This window comes from Sphaeramia orbicularis, chromosome 19 (genome assembly GCF_902148855.1).
Source record: "Sphaeramia orbicularis chromosome 19, fSphaOr1.1, whole genome shotgun sequence".
In the NCBI taxonomy this organism is placed as follows: domain Eukaryota; kingdom Metazoa; phylum Chordata; class Actinopteri; order Kurtiformes; family Apogonidae; genus Sphaeramia; species Sphaeramia orbicularis.
In genome coordinates, this window is record NC_043975.1 from 51224097 (window position 1) to 51243670 (window position 19574).

Sequence of the window (19574 nt, forward strand, 5' to 3'; positions counted from 1 at the left end):
GATGTATGTGGTACTGCAGACTACAGTGACAGTTGAATACACGACTGTTTTCTAACTGTTTACTATCCTCCAGTCTGGTCATCCAGTCACTAATCATGGAGATACACTCCCTCTCTTACTAATGAAATAAATAAATACTCTTACTATTATTATTATTATTATTATTATTATTATTATTATTATTATTACTATTACTTTATTTTTTTTACTTTTTTACTTTACTTTTATTATTATTTTTTTTTAATTTTTGGTTTTCCCCTTTAAGTCGCTTTGGAAAAAAGCGTCTGCCAAATGCATGAATGTAAATGTAATGAAATAATCCACTGGTGTCAAACATGCGGCCCGGGTCCAAATCTGGTCCGCCAAAGGGTCCAGTCCGGCCCTGGGATGAATTTGTGAAATGCAAAAATTACACTAAGATATGAACAATCCTTTTAGTTCAGGTTCCACATTCAGACCAGTTCAATCTCCAGTGGACAGGACCAGTCAAATACTATCAGAATAACAGAAAAATAATGACAACTGACAATGTTTCTCTTTGTAAATATAAATGTTTTCATGTATTTACACTAAAACTAAGTATAATTTCATTAAAAAATGTGGATAACCTGAACAAATATGAACAACCTGAAATGTCTTCAGAGAAGTCAGTACAATTTTAACAATATTCTGTCTGTTATTAAATGTTTTGTGTCTCTGTAGATCCACTGTGATCTGTACGTTCTAATGAACATGTGGAAATGATAAACTGAGGCAGAATAATGTGAAAATTACACTGATTTTTTCAGTTTGTTCATGTTATTCACATTGTTTTAAAGAATAGTTTGTAGATGGAAACCTTTTCATTGTTTTTGCTCTAAAGCATAGAGAAAAGTTTGGAGTTGACATTATTTCTATATTATTCTGTTCTTATTTTCCTGGTTGGGCCCACTGCAGATCAGATTTAGCTGAGTGTGGAACTGAACTAACATGAGTCTGACAGCCCTGCTCTAGAACAAAACAAACTTCACCAGCCTTTGATAAGAGAACAAAGCACAAAAATGTTCGAGAACAGAATGTCATTACTAACTGTTTGGAACTGGGACTCATTTGGTCACAGGTGATTTACTGATGTGTATAAATAGGAATAAAAAGACAAATAATGTCTGAAAACCAAATTATTACCCCTTCATGTTCAACAGTGTATTTGTAGTGGTCTCTTTCATATGTTTCTAAATATTAAACACATTCTAATGGCCTAAATGTCTTTTCTTTTTGTTAAATTCTGCATTTTTTGTTGGTTTGTTTTTTTATTTGTTCATATTTTGTCACTTTTATCTCCACTGCCAGAGAAGCAAAAAGAAACAATAAGTTTGGACTCTGACTGACTGATGTTTTTTTTTTTTTTTTTTTTTTTTATCCCTTTAGAAACCTGGCCATTGGTATTGGCATCCAGAATTTCCCAGAGGGTTTGGCGGTGAGCCTGCCACTCCGCGGCTCAGGGGTCTCAACATGGAAAGCCTTCTGGTATGAGGGGGTGGGGGGGCTATATCTTAACCCTCCGGTATCTGAGTGCACTTTTTACGCACACTTTGCACTTCATGTTAAAAAACTTCATATTATTTTTCACAATTTAAATAAGGTTAGAATTCAAAAGTTGTTCATTTTTGCATGATCTTTAAAATTCTCACCACCAAGTAAAATGTGCACATTGGAAACAAAAGAAAATGACCAGACTAGCATCTGTCTGCCAGGTGTGCATAAAATGCACTATTTCTAACATTAGAACCACTGTTTTTGATGCAAAGCCTTTAAGGCATAAATCCTGCTTTTACTGAGATCTGGGCTTCATTTGAGAGGGGAGGGGCTAAAGTAATTTATTAAAGTTGTTAATGTTGGAGTTAATCATTGACATATGCCAGGCTGCAAAAATCAAATAATAAGTAATCCAATTTTTATGTAGTATTTTTGAAAAAAAAAACTCATATTTTGTGCTTATTGCATAAAAAAATGTAGTGACATCATGATGAAAAGAGATCGTTTAAAGGGTTAAAAAAAAAAAGTAAAATGAATGATTATTTGATCTGTATGATTAGGGCTGACCTGGATTTACAAAAATAAAATCAAATTAGAGCAGAAAAATAAATCAATATATAATGTTTAATAGTTTGATTTATAGGTGTGCATTTTATGCACACTTGGTGACAGATGCTAGTATTTTTGAACATTTGACCTAGCGCCAAAAATAATAATGCAAATTAACCAGTGTTGGAGTTAATCACTGACATATGCCAGGAGGAAAAAATCTAATAATATGTGATCCACTTTTTATGTAGTATACTGAAAAAAAATATTTTTTTGTGTTTTTTGCATCAAAAAAAGGGTTTGTTTCCATTACAAACACGGCATTTAAAGGGTTAAAAAATGTGACAGTTATTGAGTATTTGGTATTTTTTTTACGGCTCAAGTTGATGAAATAGAAAAAAGTGTAAAAGAATTAAAAACAAACTGTATGAACATTTTTTTGACATTATTCCACAAGTGTGCCAAAAAGGCACACTTAGTGCTTAGTCAGGGCCTTGGTGGACGGGATACCAGAGGGTTAACGAGGTGAAGTTACATGAATGCTAATTAAACATGTCCATCTGTTTGAACTGCTGTGTTCCCACTCCAGGTATGGTCAGCTCAGTGGGATGGTGGAGCCGGTCGCTGGACTTCTGGGCGCCGTTGCAGTGGTTTTAGCAGAACCTCTGTTACCATATGCGCTGGCGTTCGCTGCCGGGGCGATGGTCTACGTGGTCGTTGATGACATCATACCTGAAGCTCAAGTCAGGTGAGAAGGAAGGGATGAACAGTTCATGTCCGTACCATAGATTCTATATAAAAGGTAGAACACAGGTGTCAAACATGCGGCCCGGGGGCCAAAACCAGCCCCCCCCCACCGAAGGTTCCATTCCGGCCCTGCAGGATGAAAGGTCATAACTGAACCTGAACAGTCCAGGTTGAACAAATCCTTTTGGTTCAGGTTCCACATACAGACCAATGGGATCTACAGTCAAAAGAACAACACAATAAACCAGAAATAATGACAACCACACATTTTCTTTGTGAAAAATTAAGTGGAAAAAATTTAAGTGAAAAAAATAAGATTACACTGTGAAAATATTTACATTTACAAAACTATTCTTTCACAATAAAATGCAAATAAATCCATAAATAAAAACACAGATGAACAACCTGAACTGTGCAGTTTGAACAATATTCTGCCTGTTCCTAAATGTTTGGTGCATTTATGGATCCACTGGATCTGCAGTTGTGTTCAGAATAATAACAGATGGAATATTGGAGAAACTGTTCACATTTTAGTTCAAACTCCAACATTTTCACAATATTCTGTCTGTTCCCAAATGTTTATGGAACACTGTGTGGAAATGGACATGTAGAAATAAGAAGTCCAGGCAGAATAGTGTTCAAATTGCACTAATTTTTCAAATGAAATTTCTGTTTTTTCAGGTTATTCACATCACACAATTTAATTTAATTGTTTTTTTTTTTACTAAAACAGAAAGAAAAACTTGGCTTTGTCATTATTTATAGGTTATTCAGTCATTCTTTTACTGGTTCTGGCCCACTGCAGATCAAACTGGGCTGAATATGGAACTGAACCAGAATGAGTTGGACAGGCCTGGGGTAAAGCTTCCACATGGATTTGTCTGTAGTTCAGATCCGTCCCATGGATACGGATTCTTAAGTCTCAGTCCATTATCTGTAACTGATGCAGTGAGGAGCTTCTCATTTAATCAACATCCATCAGTTTAATGGTTTAATGTGTCCTGATGAACAGGTGAGTTCTTTGAACTTTCACCTTTCCAGTTCATCAGGCTGGAACCCTCTGCTGAAATGTGGACGTGCTGGTATTTGTGTGGGTGCTTTTTGGAACCAGCCTTAAGTGGATGTTATGGGACCAGCAGGTTCTCAGGTTCTACTTGTGTTGTCTTCACTGTTGAGGAATAGTCCCATCTCCACATTAAATATCTCGGCAAGTTAACAGGACCAATATTTTGGCAGATATTAGTCATTCTGGAATACAACAGCCCTACAGTCCTGTTGTGGGAGCTTAACGGCAGCTTCTATGAATAAACAAAGCAGAACTTCTCGCTGTCTTTATCGTTTTTACTGATGAAAAATACTAGTCCAGTGCCTCAGAACAATGACTAACAGTTCATAAACAATCTCTCCTCTGTTTTTAACTGACAGTTCCTTCCTCTATGGTTCGAACCTTGACCTCCTTTCAACTGACATGTAAACAAAAACGCCCCCATGTGGTTTAAATGTGAACATCACATACCAGTAATAAATGAGATCATGTATAGAAGTAACTTTACTTTGAACTACATCTTTAATACTATCTATCTAATATATTTAAACTATCTGAATGTAAATTATGAAATATAACCCATAAATAAATCATAATGAACAAAGGATACAACACACGTTGCTAAGGCCATGGCAGCTGACAGGAAGCGCAGTACCACACTGCATGATGGGAAATAAAGTTAAAAACAGAAACAACGCATTCACTAACTTCAATCCCTAGATATCAGTATTAATATATTAATTGTTATTTAAATTTTAAAGATTGATTTACCAAACAATTTTTATGTCAGTACTTAGAAAATGTAGACTAACATTTTTTCTCAGAAGTCAGCTCCCCCTAGCATAAAAACTACCACATCTAGAACCCAGGGTTCCCCAAGGGCTGATGCACTAGTACAATAATAATAATGACATTTATATATAGTGTACACTATAGATACACTTTAGATATAAAGTGTGTTGATCAATATTTCCTTTCTGTAATATTCTTCAAAGAAAGAATCAAAATGATCTTAAAATTTTTTTCTGAAACTTTTCTGAGAAATTAAGAGCGTACACTGGAGAACGACACATTTATTTATATATATATATATATATATATATATATATATATATATGTATACACACACACACACACACACACACACACACACATAGTTAAACAAACCAAACCAAACCCAGTACCCCTGCCTCACCCTTGGGGGGCAGGGAAACAACTGTGGGTCTTGAAATCTCAGCTTCATTCTGCAGATACAAACATGGCACACATGAGAGAAAGATACAGTTCTCCATATCTGGAACTCTGTTCTTGGTCTTCTTTTCAAGGCCTACCCTGTATTTTACCTGCCACTTCTGCAGTATATTACCAGTATATAGATTTGAGGAAAAAATGTGTGTATGTGTGTGTGTATATATAAATAAATAAATGTATGTATGTATAACATATTACATTTTATTATATATTACATATATATGTTTCCATTTCTGCTCAGTCCTTTTGTTCAGTGTAAGTTCTGTAGATGGTGAAGCGTTCATACTTGGTCATTAAAAACCCAAATCCCTGTCACGTCTGAAGGAGCCTGTGTAAACTGATCCCACTGTGTTTGTCCTCAGTGGAAACGGGAGGCTGGCGTCCTGGACGTCCATCCTGGGCTTCGTAGTGATGATGTCACTGGACGTCGGGCTCAGCTGAGATCACCGCTGACAACCGTCACCATGTCAACGCAGCGCTCAGCTGTGGTGTGTTGACAGTAACTGCTGACACAAAGGGGACCAAATCTGTTGTTTGATGACTTGTTGCTACTTGAAATTGATGCAGAACTGTTTTCATTACTGTACAAAGGAGTGTTTTCCTTCCATGTTGAGTCATTTAATCTGTTTTTTATGGCAAATACCTCCTTTTGGAATGAATCAGTTTCTATTTAATGAACGTGTTTCATGTGTCCTGCCTTCTGAGCTGTTGGATGGAGGTGTTCATTTTAAAAACCCTTCCAGTTCAGACTGAATGAATGTCTTAGTTTTACTGTTTCTAATGTCTGCGTGTCCTCACAGTGACACTAGCTGAAGTCTGATTTCGAACTTGAATTCTTTGTAGTGCAGATGAAGATCAGCCCGTCACACCAGTGTGTGCAAGTGTGGGATTTGTAGTTTTTTTTTTCAGCTACAGCCTGTTATCCTCAAACATGTCAGTTGTTTCCAGTCTTTCATCCACAGACTGGATCCTGTCTGTACTTAAATCTGACCTTCCACATGGGACTTTTGTACCTATGACAAGCACTCTGCATTACAGAGTTTGCATTTGTCTCCCTCTTCTGCCATCTACTGGCCAGCTGGGAGAAGTACATGTAACAGTTTAGTTCTAATAATTTCCTACCAAGTCAAACTATTTGTATAAATAAACACCTGGTTCTCAGTTTCCTGTGTTTTCGCTTCTTTGGTATTAATAGGACCGTTCCATTTATCACATGCTTTTCAAACAGAAGTGTAATCAGATCATTTGACCTCTTTAACCCTTTCATGCACAGTGGTCACTCCAGTGGACAGTTCTTCTCCAGCTGTTCTCTTGTATATTCATGGGTTTTGTTGTTTTAGTTCCATATCAGCCAACATAGTGGACACTTTTGCACCATCCCATAATACCAACTTTGCTGTTCTAGATAAACCTGATCTGCACTAACATGTTTGAGTGTAAATCAATTGCTAATAAAAATTGGGAACATGATAAAATGTGAAAAAACCTCACATTAGCTGCATTACAAATGTTTTGATCTTGTAGATCACTTTCTGATATTCAAAAATTAAACACATAGTATCCAGCGGCGTGGACATTTTTGGAACTCCACAAAAAAGTATGAAGTTAGATTAGTTTCTTTATTGCTTTAACCAAAAAAAAATATTTTCATAAAAAAAAAAAAAAAAATTCAATTAATAAAAAAAATTCACTTCAATCAAGGAAAAAAAGTCTTCAAATACAATTTTTTGTATCGTAATTTTTTTTTCCATTATAAACACTTTTTTTTTTCTTTTTCACTTAAAGCAATAAAGAAACAAATCTACCTTCATAAGAAAACAGGTTTGTAAAAAAAAAAAAAAAAATCATTTGCATTCTTTTTTCATGCCTAAAGAGGAATAAACACACTCAGGAAATAAAATCTCGACTAAGGTTCTCATAATTCATGCATGAAAGGGTTAAACCAACAGGATTACTTCATCGGGGGAATGTTTTGTGAAGAATAACCCACTTGTCTGAAAATAACCCTGGTGATAAACACATCCTTGTCTTCCAGAGGCTCCAGGGTCACAACTGTTCAGAACACAAACATTCACAGGCCACTTTTCACACATTTAATTCAACACATCATTACAAGTAAGTCACTTCTGCTCCGACACATACACATAAAGTCATGACCTCCTTTACATCAGCACTGGGACGGGGACGGGCTGGTGCTGTAAGTACTTCAGAAGTCTGGGAGGCATCTCCAACTGGTCGATGCAGTGGATCTTGTTGATCTTTTTGAGGTATCTTCGAACGGCGAGTCGGCACTGTGACGTCAGAGCCTTTGGAGTTCCTGGTTACACGTGAAAATGAAAAAAGAATCCTGTTTCAGATATTCCCAGGGCTACACGGTCAAATACTGCTAAATATTCTGAACATGAGAAGCATATTTGGCAACTGACGGACTGTTTTTTAAAATCATATCCAACATCAATGAATATCTAACACAGGGGTGTCAAACATGCGGCCCGGGGGCCAAATGTGTCCCGCCAAAGGGTCCAGTTCGGCCCCTGGGATGTTTTTGCCAAGCGCAAAAATTCCACTGTCTTGAATTGAATTAAGCAAAAAAAATTTTAGCTTTAATTAAGGAAAAAAAAAATCTTCAATTAAGTAAAAAAAAATCTTCAATTAAGCCAAAAAAAAATCTTCAATTAAGGAAAAAAAAAAATCTAAAATTTAGCAAAAAATCTTGAATTAAGCAAAAAAAAAAAAAATCTTCAATTAAGTAAAAAAATCTACAATCAACAACTTCATTTTTTTCCTTTGTTTTAGTGCAAAAAATCACATTAAATTCAGAAAATCTTTCCATTTCCAAACTCTCCTGTACCAATAAAATGTGACTAACCTGAACAAATGTGTCCAACCTGAAATGTCTGTATTAAATTCAGTCCAGTTTGAACTCTTTTCTTCCTGTTCCTCAGTGTTTAGTGTCTTTGGAGATCTGATCCAGAATGCACATGGACTAATGAGAAGTGGAGGCAGGAGATTGGGAAAACTGCACTAAATTTTCTTATGTTTTTTTAATTTAAATTTCAGTTTTTTCATGTTATTCATTTATTTTTTTGGATAGTTTATAAAAGTAAGTATTTTCATAATTTAATGGGATTTTTTTACACTAAAACAACAACATAAATTCAAGACTGTAGAATTTTTGTACTTGGCAGAAACATCCCAGGGGCCGAACTGGACCCTTTGGCGGGACACATTTGGCCCCCGGGCCACATGTTTGACACCCCTGCTCTAAATAATCTGTAATTAATTTCACAACCTTCACAGATTTTTCATGACAGTTGAATCCATTAAATGAATTCCAAAGCCTGGCTCGTCTTCACTGCCTTTTAACGGTGGATGTGTGGTGCGTTCACCTCTTTCCTGCAGAAGCAGCTCCACGGCCTCGTTCTGTTTGGTGGACTTCTCGATGATCAGCGTAGGGAGGTAGACGTTTGCACCGAAGTCGATGAGCAGCTGGATGTACTCCACCCCACAGCCGTGCCTCAGACACATCTCTAGGACAGTTTTGGGCTGTTTGATGGAGCTGAGCTGCTTAGTGTCGGTGCAGTTGTAGTCAGGGTCTGCGCCGTACAGCAGCAGCAGTCTGAAACACTCCATGTGTCCGTAAACAGCGGCCAGGTACAGCGGTCCGCTGGACACTCTGGAGCTGGACGTCCACAGTAACACTTTGGAGCGGGAATTCACCTCAGCCCCGTGTTTAAGCAGCTCCTTTAAAATGTCCACGTCCCCCTCCCGGGCGGCGGTGAGGACAGGGGAGCAGTTATTGGACGAGCTCCCGTTGGGGTCGGCGCCAGCTCTGAGGAGCGCTAACACACAGTTCAGGTACTTCCCTCGAACGGCGGCGAACAGAGGCGTCTGGGCCTTGATGTCCACGGAGTCCACCCCTGCCCCGTGGACCAGCAGAACCTGCACACAGCTCACATGACCTTTGGACACGGCAGCGTGGAGGGGCGTGCCCGCGACGCCCCAGCCTCCTCTGCAGTTGATGACCTTCTTGTAGATTTCTTGGCAGAGCATCTCATCAAGGAGACGGTCATTGTTTTGTAAAACAACCTGCCTGAGCTCAGATATTTCACAGCTGTCTTCTTCTTCTTCACTGGTCCTTAGTCGAAGCATAGACTCAGCTGCAGAAAAGCAGAAAAGCAATGGAGTCAAACAGATAGAAATGGGACTAGTGTATATGTGGGTGTATTAGGGATGTAACGATTACCGGTATAACGATAAACCGCGGTAAAATCACAGACCGTTAGTATTACCGTTTAAATTCTAATTCTCATGATAACTGTGTTTGATTACCGCACTGTTCCAGAGAAAACCCGATGTAAAGATCTGCTTTAATGTCAAATATTTGAGTATAGTTTAAATTTATTACAATTTTAATTTTCTATACCTAATATTTGGAACCAATATTCACTTTTAAAGTCTGTGAAAAGGTTCATTAAGCATCTGTGTGTTATTTATGTAATAAATTATATACATTTTTCAAATTGGATTTTATCTTTTTTTGTGTTTTTTGTCCTTTTATGTTTTTATAGTAGGTTAAAGTGAACAAATAATAGACAGATGATAAAGATGAAGTTGTGCTGAAAAAACAGATCCCAAACATGGGTATAGTAAACATTTGTTTCTATAGTATATAAAGGCCAAATTAAAAGGACTGAAAAACAGACAAAATAGACTCAGACCACTAAGGGTTAATATTGGAATGTTTCTGACACAGAAGGGACAGTGGGACTATTATTTTATTTGGTTGTTGTTGTTTTTTTTTTTTTTTTTTTTTTTAATTCAACTTGGTTAAATTATTTCAGTGTGTGTATTTGTACTTTTTGAACATTTTGAGCCTAATTTCAACAACACTGCGATAATAATGATAATCGTGATAATTTTGGTCCCAATAATCGTGATATGAAATTGTCATATGGTTACATCCCTAGTGTGTATGTGTGCATGTATATATTAGGGGTGCAGTGGTACAGGTAGCCCATGGCATGCATAGATGAGATGTGACAGTGGAACAATTTAAACCTTGGTGAGTTATAAAGCCAAACCCCCTAATCACTGTTGTGTTGGTACAACAGTGATTGGACATGAACTTGCGGGGGGCGGGCTTTTGCCTGCCTGAACAGCCACACATACTCAGCGACCTGTAAAGCAGTACATAAAGCAACAACACAAAAAAAATTATAAGTGGTCACACAAAATCCACAAACAGCTGACAGCTGCAGTTTGAAATACTAACGTATTTTTGGTCAAGGAAGAGACTAATGAAAACGGCAAGTTGATACGACCAATATTTTGGGAGATGTTAGTAATTTTGGACTACAATAGATAATACAATTTATAATCACGTTGCTATGTCCATGACAGTTGAGAGGAAATGTAGTACTACACTGCATAACGGAAAATGAAGTTAAAAACAGGAACAACACATTTACTAACTACAGTCCCTAGATATTGGTATTAATATATTAATTGTTGTTTAAATTTTAAAGAATGATTTACAAAAAACAATTTTTGGTCAGAACTTATAAAATATAGACAAACATCTTTTTCCAAAAGTCAGCTCTCTCCAGCATAAAAACTACCACACTAGTATACATCCAATCCTCATGAACAGGACAGCTTACAGCTGTAGACATGATGCGTCCAAATATTAATGTCCATATAGTTTAGAAACTTTTGAAGATTAGCCAAAAGAAATCTGAAGTGATGATCCTGAACATTCCAAATCCTTCCCCAATCCAGGGAACTGGAGAAAATCTGCCTCCTACTGATACCTTCACATACCTAGGTAGTGCTGTCAGTTATGACGGAGGTGCAGATAAAAACATCAGCAACCGTCTCAGCAAAACAACAAATGCATTTCACATTCTAAACAGTATATGGAGGTCACAGCAGTACTCAACAAAAACCAAACTTAGACTTTATCAAAGCTGTGTCTTCTCAGCTCTGTTATATGGCTCCGAATGCTGGAGAATGACAAAGGAAGATATGAACAAACCGTCAACTTTTCAGACCAAAAGCCTCCGTAGAATCCTCCACATTTTCTGGCCAAATACGATTTCAAATGAGGAATTGTACAAGAAATGCAAACAAGAGTGTATGGAAACCATCATCCTCAGAAGGAGATGGAAGTGGATTGGACATGTGCTGAGGAAAGACCAAATGACAGAAGAACAGCACTCCACTGGACACCAGTAGGGAGGAGAAAACAAGGACCACCTAAGATCACCTGGAGGAGGACGGTGGCAAAAGAGCAGGAGAGTTTGAACCACACATGGGACAGCATCCAGAGAGCAGCCCAGGACAGATGGAGGTGGAGAACTTCTGTTGCTGCCCTACATGAGGGACTGGCATTAAGGGCAGTAAGGAAGTTTAGAAACATCAATATTTCCTTCAAGTTTAATGGGAGATTTTTCTTCCTTAGTGAGATGTGAAGGAAGTAGATGGTTAGTTGTGGTAGAAAATTATTACTTACAGTCAGAGCACGAAAAATACTTTAGAAAGTTAGAGATAGACCATTTAAAATCAAAGTCATGGATGAAAAATAAAATAAAATAATTGTTGAGAGAAAAGAAGTCAAAACCATCTCTGAGGCATTGTGGAAAAAGATGACAATTTAAACCAAACTAACCAATGCACTGATATTAATCCCAATATAAAACTCTATTATGACATTTGCCTGAATTCAACAGCTCCACATACTTCTCTCTCTCTCTCTCTCTCTCTCTCTCTCTCTCTCTTTCTCTCTGTGTATATATATTAGGTCTGTAACGGTACACGTACCGAACCAAACCGTTTCAGTACACACCTGTTCGGTTCGGTACACAGCTGTACTCAAATGGCACAGAATGATGAGAAAAAGAAAAAGGAATGAAAGATGTTGTTTGATGCAGAACTTTAAATCCACGCAAGTTCCACATGGACATATGGAAGGAGCACACATCGACCCGAAATACGAAATAACAGCTGATACAAGGTAAAAAAAAACAACAAATATGATGTGAACCTGGAAGGAACAGACTGCAGACCCTCCACCATCAGTCCAGTCCAGTTTGGATCAGTTCAGGTTCAGGTGAAAGACAACAATGAGGAAACAGACGTTAATAAGACGGACGTTGTTTGGCCCCTAGGAACTACAGTAGTTCTAAAACACTGACACTAGCTCTGTCTCTCTCTCTCTCTCTCTCTCTCTCTCTCTCTCTCACGTACGCTGTATAACACAGGAATAGAACCTGGAGTTGGACGTTGAAAGTATATAAAGTTTCACTTTCCTTTCACGCCAGCGTTTGTTACATTAGTTATGGACCCCCCACCCCTGACCAAAAAACAAAACAAAAAAATCCCCCTGACAAATCGCACCCTGCACACACACGCGCACATACACAAAGTACCCTAAAGAGTTTCTTCTCTGTCCTAAAATAAATAATTTGGTTAATTTTTTGTCAGTGTTTCTCTTCAGTTTGTTTAAACATAATACCAGTTTGTCCTCTTGTTAATGTTGCACTTCATGTGGAATTTTTTTGTTATTTTTCTGCAGAATGTGAACTGACAGAACTGTGATTAGATTGTTGTTGTTTGTTCAAAACTACCTGTCAGGGAAAAGTGCAATACTAATGTTTAAAATACATTTAGTAATATTAATAATTCATTTTATTTTCTATTTGATTTATGGCAGCAGAATTATATTCCTGTTTTTCTATATTTTATTGTGTCCAAAAATTGGGGGAAAATTTTTCAAAAATTCATAAATGTATTAAAGACATTTTGAGGGGTTTTCTTTCTTCCCGTACTGAACCGAAAAAAAAAAAAAAAAAAATGAACCGTGGCTTTTAAAACCGAAAATGTACCAAACCGAAAATTTTGTGTACCGTTACAGGCCTAATACACACACACACACACACACACACACACACACACACACACACACACACACACACACACACTACTTTTCAAACCAATTATTAATGCACATCTGTTAATAACATAACAAAGGAAAAGAAAAACATATAAAACTGAGTGTCTTTTATTTATTGTGTATATAAAAATCTAACAAAAAAATTGTTTATTCACAGGATTTACAGAAAATCTGTAGAGTCTGTGAATAATGTTTATAATGTTCATCACAGCCAGAAAAAGGTTTAGGTATACCTGACTACTGTCCATTATCAGATGACACAGCCTCATTTGACAATGAAATCAGCTGTCATGAACCTTAAAACTTTCATTTTATTCCAGTTCTGTCTGAGATGATCACAGGAACACTTTCCACAATTCTCTTTTACATCAAACCTCAGTAAAATATCGACCCATGTTCTGACTACATCCATGTGCAGTTCAAATACACCCTGTGCTTTTGACGACTTACGAACGTCTTATAATATTTAAAATATATAAATATTCCAAAAAGCATACATTACAAACTCTCTTAAAATCTACAGCTGTTGTCCTCCACTAGAACAGGAAAAAAAAACATCTGAATGCATTTACTTTCTGTGATGTTTCTGCCAAAATGTCGACTGTCTCAAAGTAAACTGTTCCGTATTTGTATTCTGTATCATCACTAATACCATGAAGAACATTCGGTAAAAACAACAGAACCCACATACTTCAAACAGAAGACTGCAGTGCTGTTTGTGTGTGTTTGTGCTGTGACATTACCTTGGCTGTGTCTCCACCATCAGCTGCTGGGCTGTTTTCTCCACTTCCTGTTTCTGCTTCTTCTTCGTTGTTGTTTTTTAATGTAGGACTTTGCTCTTTGTCGCCCCCTGCTGTTCAAACAACGCTGTGTCTGTTTTCAAGTTACTGACCCGAAGTAAATAACAGGGCGAACTAATGAAATACCACACAATAAACGAATTAATGTTACGCATAATTAAAATCAAACAGATAACACTAATAATGGAATGTAAAATAAATAAATAAGCTGACACAATGTCCAAACATCAAACATTTTAAAAACAAATACAAACAAATGATTTTTACAAAATACACAGAGGAAAGGGCCGGGGGGGGGGGGGGGGGGGGGGGGGGGGGTCCGGTTGTTTTCCCGAGTGGGGCTCTGACACATATGTGTTGATAATATCTACTTTCAATATGGATATATGAATATATTGTTACTATATTACTATATAGGACAATATAGACGATTATATGGATTTATATTATATATTTATATGTGTTTTTGTTTGTTTGTTTGTTTTTTAATTAAAATGTTTATTGCAATCAGTCTTATAAGATATTATACAAGACATCAACAAAGTACAAAGTACACTGTTCTCTTTTTTTTTTTTAAAGAAGAAAAAAAAAGGGTATCAATAATGATCATTAAAAGGAAGAGAGAGAGTGACAAAAAAAGGTAGTATAAGTAAGTTAAATAAGTATGTAAAAAAATGGACAGTAAAAATGATATTAACAAGCCTGTACATCTGGCCAACTTTCAGGAGACAAGACAAAAAACAAACAAACAAAAAAGAGATGCATAAATACACTTATATGTATACACACAAGGCAAGGCGTCATTCATAGTCAAAATACAAAGAGAGAGAGAAAAAAAGCCTAGCAGTGCACATGTACACTTAATAGTAAGATATTTAGGTACAAAAGGCAACCATGAACATAAGAGCAGCACAGAAAGAAAAAAAAAAAAAAAAAAAAAAACTTGAAGGGAGAGAGTTGGTGCCATCTTCTACGTTCAGTCAAAGTCAGGTTTGCTCAGGTTTTATATGTAATCCAAGGCACCCAACAGCTTTTACATTTCTTTTGTTAATAATAAGACTTTAAACCATAAGTTCAACTCGTCTGTTTCCAACGTAGATGTGTGAAGTTTTACACTAAGGTTCCACAGTGACTTTCTCTGCTGCAGTTTTCCCCGTTCATTCAGAACCAGTGCAGTTCTTCTGCAGCTCCTGTCAACCTGTGAGCTGTTGCTTTATGTGCTCGTACGACGAGGGGGAAGAACTCCTCAGATATCTCACAATGACAAACACAATAGTTTCCATAGCATCACAAAGACCATTCTGAGCCACGGCCTCGGTATCACCACCTTCAGTTTTATCTGGTTCCTCTCCCAGCAACCCCCATGGCATCCTTTCATTTACAACAGGAGCTTTTACTTTGTTTGTGCAGTGACGAGGACGGCAGAGCCTGAGCTCAGAGCACACACACACACACACACACACACACACACACACACACACACACACACACACACACACACAGTTTATTCCCTCTGCCACAAGGTATTGTGATCACTTGGCTTTGTGTGTTTGTTCTCTACTTTAGTGTAAAACTCTTCCACCCATCTTTCCCAAATCTTCCCCACAGATAGGCCTAGGCCCTGGGGCTAACCCAGTACATTTTAGTCCAAGTAGGCCAAAGTTCAAGGTCACAGCAAGGCAGTGGCGGCTGCTGGTCTTTCAGACAGGGGAAGCTCATTGTCGCTTACATCAAAAAAAATTGTCAAGTTATAAACATACATTCGTCCCTCCGTTCCTTTTTCAGTAAATGCTCAGTGTCCTTATCGTACCAGTCGGCGTCTTTTCCAGGACTGGACCAGTGTCCTCTGAATGTCCAGCAGAGCTGGTCTGCTCAGACAGCCTTGGCCCAGTGCATTGTGGGTGTCAGACTTCAGCCTTTTTAAACTACAGATGCTCCTTTCACTGCGACCTAGCCGATAGTTTGATTGATTTAACTATCCTACAAAACCAGATTAAACTGAACAAGAAATGATTAAATTATGGAACTGAAACAAGAAAACACTGAAATTATGTTAAATTGAAACAAGGAAGTCCAATGAGTGTGTTTTATTTACAGTGCAAGAAATGAACCAGTAATTTGGTCATGGTTTCTCTCTCTTTCCCAGCAGAATGTGTGACGGTATTAAACTGAACTGTGTCAGTGAAGGAGCAGATCTGAAAACAGCTGTCAATCAAACGGGATTCAGCCTTTGGACTGATCCTCCAATCAGCACGTGGGATTCTGGCGTCCAGCCCGGCCGAGCTCTGCCCACAGCTCCATTCACCCCCAGAGACGCCCGGCGTCCGGGGGCAGGACAACATTGTGGCATTTATCCAATTAGCGTCCAATTTAGAGTCAATGAAAAAACCAGTTCCACTCAGTCCCACTGAAGTGCATGGACGCTGAGCGTCTACGGACAAATGCACTGAGCAGAGATGGAATGAGAAAACACAGACACGGGAATGGAGGAGAAGTGAACAACATCCAGTCCACTGATCTGGGATCAGACTGATTCTGAACCAACTGGTCTGAGAGATGAACGTGTTCCAACACATTTGTAGTTAATAAATGTCAACACAACCGAACAGATTTGAGCATTTAATTTTCGTAATTTTAGGGGAAACTGAGCCTCCACTGCAGTCTGACAGAAAACACCTCTGCAGGAAGGTCACAACATCTACAATTTTCCATCTGTCATCATTGAGACATTTTCCAAAATTCATCAAAAATTCAAAACGACTCCGATTGTCCTCCAATTGGATCCACCTGTAGCTTAGAACAATATCTTTTATGTGGAACAAAATTGTCCACATCCACTGTGGAATGTGGACTCTGTGGACATTTACACTGAACATTGAAAATCTCATTTACCACACATTTTTCATTTACATGTGTTTCCATGTGGTTTATATATGTTTGTATCTGGTTTATATGTTTCTATGTGGTTTATATATGTTTGTATCTGGTTTATATATGTTTCTATGTGGTTTACATATGTTTGTATCTGGTTTATATATGTTTCTATGTGGTTTACATATGTTTGTATCTGGTTTATATATGTTTCTATGTGGTTTATATATGTTTGTATCTGGTTTATATATGTTTCTATGTGGTTTACATATGTTTGTATCTGGTTTATATATGTTTCTATGTGGTTTATATATGTTTGTATCTGGTTTATATATGTTTCTATGTGGTTTATATATGTTTGTATCTGGTTTATATATGTTTCTATGTGGTTTACATATGTTTGTATCTGGTTTATATATGTTTCTATGTGGTTTATATATGTTTGTATCTGGTTTATATATGTTTGTATCTGGTTTATATATGTTTCTATGTGGTTTATATATGTTTGTATCTGGTTTATATATGTTTCTATGTGGTTTACATATGTTTGTATCTGGTTTATATATGTTTCTATGTGGTTTATATATGTTTGTATCTGGTTTATATATGTTTCTATGTGGTTTACATATGTTTGTATCTGGTTTATATATGTTTCTATGTGGTTTATATATGTTTGTATCTGGTTTATATATGTTTCTATGTGGTTTATATATGTTTGTATCTGGTTTATATATGTTTCTATGTGGTTTATATATGTTTGTATCTGGTTTATATATGTTTCTATGTGGTTTATGTATGTTTGTATCTGGTTTATATATGTTTCTATGTGGTTTACTGCTGGTTGGCTGGTTTATGTACGTTTCTATCTTGTTACCTCCGCCAAGGAGGTTATGTTTTTGCAAGGGTTTGTTTGTTTGTTTGTTTGTTTGTTTGTTTGTTTGTTAGCAAGATAACTCAAAAAGTTATTGACAGATTTTCATGAAATTTTCAGGAAATGTTGATACTGGCACAAGGAACAAATGATTAAATTTTGGTGGTGATTGTGGGGGGGGGCAGATCTGCCTTGGTGGAGGTCTGCGCTCTCTGAGTGCTTTTCTAGTTACTGTATGAGAACAATTATACCTAAAAAATACAGAATAAGAAAAAACACAACAGATAAACCACTTGTATCCCAAACACAGCAGCCCTGCAGTGAGTGTTTGGTTTGTACGTGTGTGTGTGTGTGTGTGTGTGTGTGTGTACCCTCGGTGCCGTTGTGTGTCTGTGTGACTTTGTCTATTGAGTTCTCAGGTTTTACAACATGCTAATGAGCGGCGCTGACCTCCTCTGTCCACTCGGCTTCTATAGCTGTTGCTGAGAGACAAAGTAGGAGTCTCCCAGGCGCTCATGCAGACAGTGACCAGGCCTTTCAAATGGCACCAGCACCATAAGTCATTATGGATGGGGGGGGGGGGGGGGGGTTAACATAAGGAGGTGGGATTTAAAGAAAAACCAAACGGTCGCACAGTGAATCAGTGGTCAGTGAATGTGGGCAGAGGGAAAAGATGGGAGGAATAAAGCCCTTTTCCAGGATCTTCCAGTTTTGTGTTTTAATCCAAAACATCTGATCTGAAGATGCCAGACCTGCTGACGTTCCAAACACACGTCCTCCTGTGGATGCTTTGTGCTGGTTTCATTACTGCAGCTCAAGGTGAGAAGTTGGTCAGTTTTGTAGGTTCTGTTTGTCTTTTAACCCCTAACGACCCAGTGTTATTTCTGTGTCAGTTCCCAAATGGATTTTTCTTTATATTTAACCTTTAAGTGATTTCTCACCATTTATTATATTATCTTCTTTGTTTTGTGTTTTTTCAGTGAAAATCAGGTATTTTCCTTTATTTAATTTGCTAATCATATAGATGTTCATTGAAGTTCAGATTAAAGTTGATGGTTATTACATCAAAAACAGGGAAAACTGAAGAAAAAGTGATTCTTTCAGTCCAATCTCTAATTAATGGCTCAGATGGTAGAGTGGGTCGTCCAATAACCAAAGGGTTGGCGGTTTGAATCTTGCTGTGTCATAGTCAGTCTGTTGTGTCCTTGGGCAAGACACTTCACCCTCCTTGCCTCCAGTGCCACTCACACTGGTGTATGAATGCATAGGAATGTTTGGCGGTGGTTGGAGGGGCATTAGTCATTATTGTTTTGGATCCCAGACCCCTGTTAGAAAAGAAACACCTGAATTCAACGTGTCCACATACTTTTGTCCACATAGTGCACAGGTGTCAAACATGTGTCCCGGGGCCCAAATCCAGCCCACCAAAGGGTCCTTGGGATGAATTTGTGAAATGCAAAAATTACACTGAACATATTAACAGTCCTTTTAGTTCTGATCCCACATTCAGACCAATTCAATCTGCAGTGGGCAGGACCAGTCAAATACTATCAGTACAATTGTACCAATCTTCTGTCTGTTATTAAATGTTCTGTGTGTTTGTAGATCCACTGTGATCTATAAGTTATAATGAACATGTGTAAATGATAAACTGAGGCAGAATAGTGTTAAAATTACACTGTTTTTTTCAGTTTGTTCATGTTAACATTTTTTGAAAGGATACTTTGCAAATGTAAACCTTCTCATAATGTAAATTTACTTTTTTCGCTCTAAAACAGAGAAAAGTTTGGAGTTGACATTATTTCTATATTATTCTGTTATTATTTTACTGGTTCAGCCCACTGCAGATCTAATTTAGCTGAATGTGGAACTGAACTAACATGAGTTTGACAGCCCTGATCTAGTGGATGAGTGAGGTAAGTATGATATGAGGCTAACGATTGGCTTCAGTGTTTAACTACAGTCTGTGAC

At 37.5% G+C, this 19574-nt stretch overlaps 3 protein-coding genes across 5 annotated transcripts in view; 2 read left to right on the plus strand and 1 right to left on the minus strand.

The window, feature by feature from the left end:
• LOC115410196 (zinc transporter ZIP11-like) overlaps positions 1-6268 on the plus strand; it is a 124160-nt gene extending 117892 nt beyond the window's left edge. For both annotated transcript variants that reach the window (XM_030121695.1, XM_030121696.1), the window contains exons 4-6: positions 1408-1506; positions 2654-2812; positions 5470-6268. In XM_030121695.1, coding sequence (XP_029977555.1) covers positions 1408-1506; positions 2654-2812; positions 5470-5548 — 337 coding nt within the window. In that variant the 3' untranslated portion in view covers positions 5549-6268. The remainder of the gene's footprint in view (positions 1-1407; positions 1507-2653; positions 2813-5469) is intronic.
• A 917-nt stretch (positions 6269-7185) lies between these two features.
• Positions 7186-13872, minus strand: LOC115410195 (ankyrin repeat and SOCS box protein 12-like). Of its 2 annotated transcripts, none has more exons than XM_030121693.1 (3): positions 13805-13872; positions 8497-9267; positions 7186-7424 (listed from the first exon to the last, which is right to left on the minus strand). In XM_030121693.1, exons 2-3 carry the CDS (start codon positions 9257-9259, stop codon positions 7270-7272), a joined length of 918 nt encoding a protein of 305 aa, XP_029977553.1. In that variant the 5' UTR covers positions 9260-9267; positions 13805-13872; the 3' UTR covers positions 7186-7269. The 2 variants fall into 2 exon arrangements, with proteins under 2 accessions (XP_029977553.1, XP_029977554.1); XM_030121694.1 differs by having other exon boundaries at positions 8497-9262; positions 13800-13841.
• Positions 13873-18346: 4474 nt separating this feature from the next.
• The window catches only part of pkd1b (polycystic kidney disease 1b), a 120994-nt gene continuing 119766 nt past the window's right edge, over positions 18347-19574 (plus strand). Inside the window, 1 exon segment of the mRNA XM_030163302.1 lies at positions 18347-18422. Coding sequence (XP_030019162.1) covers positions 18347-18422 — 76 coding nt within the window.

Bases quoted from the DNA above. Each gene is read 5' to 3' on its own strand.
- LOC115410195 (XM_030121693.1), bottom strand. From the start codon at position 9,259: ATGCTTCGACTAAGGACCAGTGAAGAAGAAGAAGACAGCTGTGAAATA. The intron at 7,425-8,496 runs GTGAACGCACCA...ACGTGTAACCAG, and splicing joins GCTGCTTCTGCAGGAAAGAG to GAACTCCAAAGGCTCTGACG.